Source organism: Bactrocera latifrons, unplaced genomic scaffold, assembly GCF_001853355.1.
Source record: "Bactrocera latifrons isolate USDA-ARS-PBARC rearing strain unplaced genomic scaffold, ASM185335v1 scaffold_30, whole genome shotgun sequence".
In the NCBI taxonomy this organism is placed as follows: Eukaryota; Metazoa; Arthropoda; class Insecta; order Diptera; family Tephritidae; genus Bactrocera; species Bactrocera latifrons.
In genome coordinates, this window is record NW_017536630.1 from 1,698,756 (window position 1) to 1,707,246 (window position 8,491).

Below are 8,491 nucleotides of genomic sequence, written 5' to 3' on the forward strand. Positions count from 1 at the left end.
ATTTTTGAGGTTTTTTTGCTTATTGTCGCGCCTTTATAAGGCAAAATATTTTTTAAGGTATCCTACGTTGGAGAGGAGGGCTCAAGGTATGTTTTGCAAAAAACCGGAATAAAATCGGTTAAGATTTAGCTGAGCTGTGAGGTAACATACACATTTTAAGGCTTTATTTTATAAGATGTAGAGATGTATCATATGTAAGAGTGTTTGTGCAACGCTATTTTTATTATTGTCGTACGTTTGTGGCAATATAACTCGCTATGAAATCGCTTGTAATTGATGTGATTGAGATTGATTGTCCTCTAAGTCCAAGCGCATAACAATTAGTTGTCCACACATACACAAATACACACATAAGCGCTGGTGCGCAAACAAACCGCAATTCATCTACATATTTACATGTGCTTGGAAAAATTTGTGGACTTGTGATATATTGTATGGTGAAAAGATCGTTAAATTGCTTGAGTTTTTTCCATTCAACTGCAGTTACAACACTGTTATTGCTATTGTTGCTGTGTGTGTGAATGAGTTTGATTGTTCGCTCGACAGCCGCAATGTGCTACCCATTTTTATAGTGTTTAGCTGCTTTGAAAGGGTTTTTAATAGCTTTCAATATTTTGTTCATTTTGAAGTGTTTATATGGCTATTTTGTCGGTATGTATGTGCTTGCATTCATTGTCCGATTTTACGTTGTTCATTTGTTATTGCTTTCAAGTTGATTTTACTGCGGCTTTATTACATTGTGCAACTTTTGTTTGGGCGCATTTGAATGGACAAAATGAGCGGCATTATGGCGCCAGCGTCTAATAATTGTCAATAGAAATGTTTTCAGCTTATGTTTTTTACTCTGTTCAACGAAATTAATATTTATTGCCGTTGAATTTGACTTTTGAGACTATAAGCGTACATGACATATTTTTATAAATAGACAGGCTGAAAGGCGGCCCAACAGGTGAGCTATGGAGAAAAAACTCCAAAATTATTACTATTTCAAAGTATTGAATAGTTTTTCAGTAATATTATTTATATGTTTTAATATAGCCGAAATACTGTGTTATTATATTATTTGATATTTCTTAATTTATGTTGTCAAACACCTTAACTTAAAAGTAATTAAAATAATTATTTTATGAAATTAGCCATAGCATAGTTGCCGCCAAATAAAGGTTATATTCTTGATATTTCCTAATTTTTGATCCCAAGCAATTTTATTTAGAAAACTACTGCAATTTTTTTTTTCAAGTTAGCTGCAGTAATAATACTGCAATTTACATATATTTTACAAGGTTACCAGCTGCTAATCACAGGCAACTGAGTAGCCAGTCCCCAATTTATGAGTATTATGTATTACTATTATTCGTATATGTATATAGTAGATACAAAAGTCAAATCATGCAGTATACTTCGAGTATTGGAGTAATCATGAGTTTAGAAGAAAAATTTATTTTTATGAAAATATTTTAAATGAAAATCAATAAAATTTAGTAAAAATCTAGAGAATGATGTGAATAATTATTGCGCCAATGCAATACTAAGGCCACTTATCAATAATATGTGAATTAAAATATATTGACACATTAGGTTTTCTTCAGACATCAAGACATATATTTTCTTATCTCGCTTTGTTCGTCACTCACAGCATCCACATTTGCCTAAAAGAAATCCAGATGAGACGTATTTCTAAGGACATAATACATGCCATAGTTTTCAATGACATTACAAGTTCATTTACTTAGTTTTTGTAATTTTCTGATTTATGGTTTCTTAGAAAAATTTGGACAACGTTCACAAATCATTTCCTGCTGAGGTTCTTTATAACTCGCCACATATGTGGATCTACCAACATTCCTTACTTTTTGCCTCCCTGAGTTTGAGGAATTTTTCTTTCAGATGTACATTGTGACAAAGAATAAATTGTATTTAAATTTCCCGGGTAAACGTTATTTCAAAAAATGTATTATGCTAATGTAATAGGACTGTTCTTTTTTTCTACGCCTAATATAAGCGCAATTTGTCAACCAGTTTGTTTACTAAGCCGGTACACCTCAGTAATGCGTTGAGATTTTTACAATGGATAAAATTATTTGCCTCCAATTTTGTGTGTCCAACTAAATTTCGTGTGCGGTATCATTACGAATGCTGCAAAAGGTTTACGTAAAAACCCAAGTCTACGGATGGTACAGTCGTTGAAAACATACCTCGTTCTGGTCGGCCTGCGACATTTTAAACTGCTGAAAATATTAGAAAAGTGATATGGTGAATATTTTGGGTATGAAATGCGATCTTGACCGACTCGTCCCAATAAAGCAGACTTTTTTTTTTCAAAAAGGGTACTGTAATTGGGTCTCTTTGCACATCCTTAATCATACGAATTCCGATCCCACATTCATGGTGAGTGGAGATGACTAAGAAGGGATGAATTTGTGTTTCAGTCAAAGGAAAATAAAAGTCACTTACATGATCCATGGTTCAGTTCAAAACATAGGTATAGAGTTAATTTTCCATAGACATGACAAAAACTTTTGTGATCGTGACACGTTTGCGATGTAACCAACCTATTTATAGTATAAGGTAGTTGATTGCAATAGATATGCAGTCTTTTAAAAGAAGTTATTTAAAAAAGACCTATTGTCAATGAAGGTACACAAACATAAATAAAAATCCTTACAAATTTCGTAAGAACAGTGTTGACTAGTGTTACCAGTTGCTAATTTTTGCGGCAGCTTTTTATAAAGATCAGTTTCCTCTTTTAAAATATTTTATTTCTAAAGTGATTCACACTACAGTTTTCCACTAATGTGTGTGTAAATATTTCTGTAGTTTTGTTGAAGCTTAGTAAAATTATGGTTAACGTCGCTAGCCATATCTAATGAAATGAATAACATTTAAAAATTAGTAACCATTTGAGTCACGTAAATAGCAAACGTCAGTCAATTGATTAAAACTGACCTCACAATCAATCAAATTGTGATTGAATTATTAATTGACGTGTTTTCATATTCAAGCACACAATGTTACTAAATAGAATTATATTAGACTTGATTTAAGAGTGTTTTATATAAGAGAAGGGAATAAGGTTTTTATGTGCCGAAGGCGTCATTTTTTATATTAAATTGAGGACTTTGGAAAACTTTAAAAACTAGAGCCGAAAATTTACCCACGGATATTTCTCTTGGGGTCATCAATGTTCCTAGGATTACTGGTGTACATTTTGCTATTAAGACATGGAACTTTTTAAATTATGCTCGAAATCAATCGGTTATACCACTTGCTATGGCAAGTGTAACACATATGACTTCCGTGAAAATATTCGTTTCTTATAAGCCGATTAACCCATTTTAATTTCAGGGAAAGGAAGACAGAGAAGTTGTCTTTAGACCATTTTTAAAAATCATACAAGTTTCTTTTGTAGTTTTTGATCATTTGCCTTCAAAAGTGAGACATTAAGAAAATCTTAAAACGGCATTTTCGTCAAGTAAAGTCCACAGGCTAAGGCTGAATCTCAGTTCTTCTGCTACCCGTCATCAATGATTTATTTATTATTCCGGTCTATTAAAAAACGTCATGCCAAAAAATTATAAAACTCCGACGCAAATGTTCAGTCTCCAAATTTATGAGACATTCTAGGTTGTTCGTGTTCCGTCCACCTTTGGGTGAAAGCCACTATCTCAGTAGCTGCTCGATCAATTTTAACCAAATTTGGTGGATGGTGTTATAAAACCGTTTAATAAATTTGTGAAAACGGTCTACAATACGCTTACTACCCATATGTAACATTTTTGAATTCCATATGATATTTGTTTTTTGACGTTATATAATTTTTATACTCTCGCAACAAAGTTGCTAAAGAGAGTATTACAGTTTTGTTCATATAACGGTTGTTTGTAAGTCCTAAAACTAAAAGAGTCAGATATACGGTTATATATACCAAAGTGATCAGGGTGACGAGTAAAGTTGAAATCCGGATGTCTGTCTGTTCGTCCGCCCGTCTGTCCGTCTGTCCGTCCATCCGTGCAAGCTGTAACTTGAGTAAAAATTGAGATATCATGATGAAACTTGGTACACGTATTTATTGGATCCGTAAGAAGGTGAAGTTCGAAGATGGGCCCACTGCCACGCCCACAAAATGGCGGAAACCGAAAACCTATAAAGTGTCATAACTAAGCCATAAATAAAGGTATTAAAATGAAATTTGGCACAAAGGATCGCATTAGGGAGGAGCATATTTGGACGTAATTCATTTGGAAAAGTGGGCGTGGCCCCGCCTCCCACTAACTTTTTTGTACATATCTCGAAAACTACTTTGGCTATGTCAATCAAACTGTATAGAGTTGTTTCTTTTAGGCATTTCCATATACAGTTGAAAAACGGAAGAAATCGGATAATAACCACGCCCACCTCCCATACAAAGGTTAGGTTGAAAATCACTAAAAGTGCGTTAACCGACTAACAAAAAACGTCAGAAACACTAAATCTTACGGAAGAAATGTCAGAAGGAAGCTGCATCCAGGCTTTTTTCAAAAATTGAAAATGGGCGTGGCGTCGCCCACTAATGGACCAAAAACTATATCTCAGGAAGTACTCTACCGATTTCAATGAAATTAGGTGTATAATATTTTCTTAGCACCCTGATGACATGTACCAAATATGGGTGAAATCGGTTCACAACCACGCCTGAAATCTCGATTATCACTTTATCATGCGAGAGTATAAAATGTTCGGTGACACCCGAACTTAGCCGTTCCTTACTTGTTGAATATAAGCTTTTGCCACACCTGAAAGCACTTCCCGCCTTTGATGTTTTCAAATTGCGAGGGTATTAAAGAGAGAGCGAGTGAGACAAATTTCAATATTTATAAAATATTTCTTTTCCATCCGAATTATAGTTAATAACGCATGTATGTACTTACCGCATTCGGTGCGGCCAGATAATCTGGCCGCAAATATTGATTGCTGGATTGCAGCAATTTATTGTAGTTTGTTAAATCCACTTTGAGGCTTTGGCTGCAGACACTGGACGAAACGATGAATATTTATAACCTAGAAATTTACTAGTTGTAGCGGCCTACCAAATGGGTGGCAACTCTTTGCGTATAAGTATCAGTAACAAAAATACACTATACTGTCTGGTGAGCACGATGAGCAACGCAAGTGAGCGCGAGAACCGAAGTATGCGCACGCGTACGAGAAACACGAGTGTGTGCGTGTGTTCTTGCCTGCTGCTATGCTATTTTTCACTGCTACCACTTGCTGCTGTTGCTCTCGCCTTGCGAAATGTAACCGTTCAACGACAAGACAACAGTTGTTGCACGCTTGTTATTAGAGTGTTGATGGCGCATGCGCATGCGTGTGATAAATGCAACGCGCTTTGTTGCAAGCTGCCACGTTGTTTGCAGCAAATTTGCAATAACGGTATTTTTTCTGCCGCTGCACTTGATTAATGTGTTTTAATTAGCAATTGCTATGCGCTTATTTCACCTTTTTGCTGTTGCTATTACAATTAGTTGTTTGTGTTGTTTTTTCACGCACGGCTGCGCTGTAATTTTTTCCGTTTTATATTTACAAATTCAGTTTATTGCGTGTTTATTTAATATTATTTACATTTGTTTTGTTTTACTTCGTATGGCATACAAATTACGAATTTATTACCGCTTTCATAGAACATCACCATTTTCCCTGCAACATAAAAATAACATTAAATTTCAATGGGTTTAATATAGATATACATTTGAGTGTTGGTGTGGCTTTATGACTGCAAACATATTTATGCGAAGGGAATGGGTGGTGGTGTGCGTTGTGCGCGTTATTAATTTATATGAGCTTTCATTTATTTTACACAAGTTGCACAATATTTTCGTCACGATCAGTGTGTTCAAGTTGTCCTTTGTTGTTGTTGTTGTAGTTTTCATTTATTTATTGCTGCAACGTTTGGCAATATTTCATCGCCACTGTGACGACGCGACGCAGCAGACGGCATTGGTTGAGTGACGTGCGGCTGCTTCACAATTATTTGCACTAATTGAGCAATAAATTATAATTTGTTGTAAAAACTTTTGTTTTGTTGCAATTTCAGTTATGTAGTTGTTTATGCATATTAAATGAATTGAAATCACGATATGTAGTTGCAGTTAGTGTATTCAACCAAGGGGCTCTTACGTTAGTGATGAGAAGCCTATAAATTATCTAGGTTAGGTTTTCTTGTTAAAACTTGTCATTCTATATTGTGAAGTATACATATTTTTTTGCCATAAACTCATTAAATAAGTGCAATATATAGATTTGGTTAGGTCAGTCTCACTACCAATGTCTGGTCTAGTGACTCATACCCTAGGACCCCCTGATGCTTAAATATCGCACGTATATATATACGTACAAACTCGCGAACCTAAGTGCATGTTTATTTACCGTCTCTAATTGTTTGTTGTTAGAGGTTTCCCGCTCTTTCAATTCAAGGATCACAAGGCCACCTCTTATATTTTTATATAGTGCGATACAGTTATCACGCTTACACTTATTAAATTTAAAACACTGAACTTTACAAGATGCCATCTAGAATAAATTTTTATATCCTTATAAAAGCCGTAGTAAAATTCATGTAAGACTGTGTTCACCCGAGGACTCTTTTATCGTACAAATTTTTTGCTGACAAGGGGCGTCGAGAAAAAATGAAAGGATCGTGCTTGGATCGCTTGATTTGGTTTTATTTCTCGCAGCAGTTCACTGCTTGGAAATACAAAATTCCTTCTATTTTCCATGGTTGCAATTACACTCTGTTTCAAACGAAAGTTTCATTATGTTCGGAAATTTGAATACTTGAATTTGAGTGGTATTATCAATAAAAATATTTTAGAAAAAACACAAAATTTAACCAAAAAGGTCTATCTGGTGCAAAACAACTTTTCTATTCCACCCCTCGTTGCTAGGTCTTTACCTACAATGCTTAAATTTATCGAAAGGTATCAATAAAGCATATTGAGGAATATCTTTGGGATAACTAATATGCTCTTTACTGGAAGTCAAACTATCCTCAGCTTTAATATGTATACATATGTACTTATGGACGACTATTCGTCGATTCTTATCCTCTCGATATGTAGGCTAGGGGTTCGTCAGGTTAGAAGATGCAAGAAAATGCCAAAGGTGTCTCAAAATGTCTCAAGTATTGCAGTATCTATAAGTAGATATAGCATCCGCTCTCTTAAAGAGCCCCTTTGTAATAATTTGGTACAAATGATTTTAAATGTGTGATATATAGAATATTTATTCGGATTAGTTGGACATTCTAAAATCGTTTGAATCAATAAAAGTCGTAAAATTCTTTACGATTCCTAATAACTTTACCGTAGTGATATCTACTTATATAGCAAATAAAGATAACAAAGTAGTGGACTACTTTCAAGAGAGCACTTCCAGCGCCATTTTTTGAACTTCCTAAGTTTTCATGTTATAATAGATAGATAGAATAGATGCCTATGTTCATTAGATCGAGTCGAGTTTTCTATAAAATCGCATATGCGGCAAATATTCGAGGTACCATTCTGAACAAAACCGGTTTCGTGGCGATATTTGTTAAACCTGAATGATAGGTTGTATGGATAATTGATATACATATATCCGAATCCTATAAATAATCAAAATATTATAATTTCAAAAAACACCTAAGTATTAAATTTCACTCAGATATCTCAAAAACTCACGAACAAATTTTTATGATATCTAACAACCTTTGCCTTAAAAATCGATAGATCCATAGTCTGTTAGGCAAAGTTGTTCAGAATGATGCTCAGAATAATTTCCCCATATGCGATTTTCCTGTGTTTTCAACTCACTGTAAATCATCCTACACTAATGTATATGTGTATAAGCATATGACCGATTCACATACAACTTTCTTCATTTAGCTTGCCAGTTCATACTTTATGCTTAGTATCCAGCTCTCAAGAAATGTAAAAACTTCATATAAAACAAGTAAGGAAGGGCCAAGCTCGGGTGTCACCGAACATTTTATACTCTCGCATGCCAAGTTTCATTAAGATATCTCAATTTTTACTCAAGTTACAGCTTACACGGACGGATAGGCAGACGTCCGGATATCAACTCTACTAGTCACCCTGATCACTTTGGTATATGTAACCATATAGCTGACGATATATACCGTAATTAGCAACTTTATTGCGAGCGTATGCCTTCTGAATTACATGAAAATATCTGAGAGATTTGCCGATATTTTCGGTGAAAAATTAGGTTAGGTTAGGTTAGGTTAGGCACTGAGTTCTTCGGTTTCGATATTAGGGACCTTGAAAAGTTATAGTCCGATCACGACAATTTTTCCACAAGGGATACCTCAGCTCAAATACCGTATTTGTGTAAATTTTTATTCCGCTATCATCATTGGTTCMTAATGTATATATTATACAGAGAAGGCATCAGATGGAATTCAAAATAGCGTTATATTGGAAGAAGGCGTGGTTGTGAACCATATTTCGTACATGTC

At 34.7% G+C, this 8,491-nt stretch overlaps 1 protein-coding gene and 1 long non-coding RNA gene across 2 annotated transcripts in view; both read right to left on the reverse strand.

Moving 5' to 3' along the window:
* Positions 1 to 5,021, reverse strand: part of LOC108970517 (zinc finger protein Elbow) — a gene marked incomplete at its 5' end in the record, with an annotated part of 99,396 nt that extends 94,375 nt beyond the window's left edge. The window contains one exon of the mRNA XM_018935958.1: positions 4,908 to 5,021. Within this exon, the coding sequence (XP_018791503.1) occupies positions 4,908 to 5,021 (114 nt within the window). The remainder of the gene's footprint in view (positions 1 to 4,907) is intronic.
* Positions 5,022 to 5,548: 527 nt separating this feature from the next.
* LOC108970520 overlaps positions 5,549 to 8,491 on the reverse strand; it is a 7,396-nt gene continuing 4,453 nt past the window's right edge. Inside the window, exon 2 of the long non-coding RNA XR_001993486.1 lies at positions 5,549 to 5,673. This is a non-coding gene — a long non-coding RNA (uncharacterized LOC108970520). The remainder of the gene's footprint in view (positions 5,674 to 8,491) is intronic.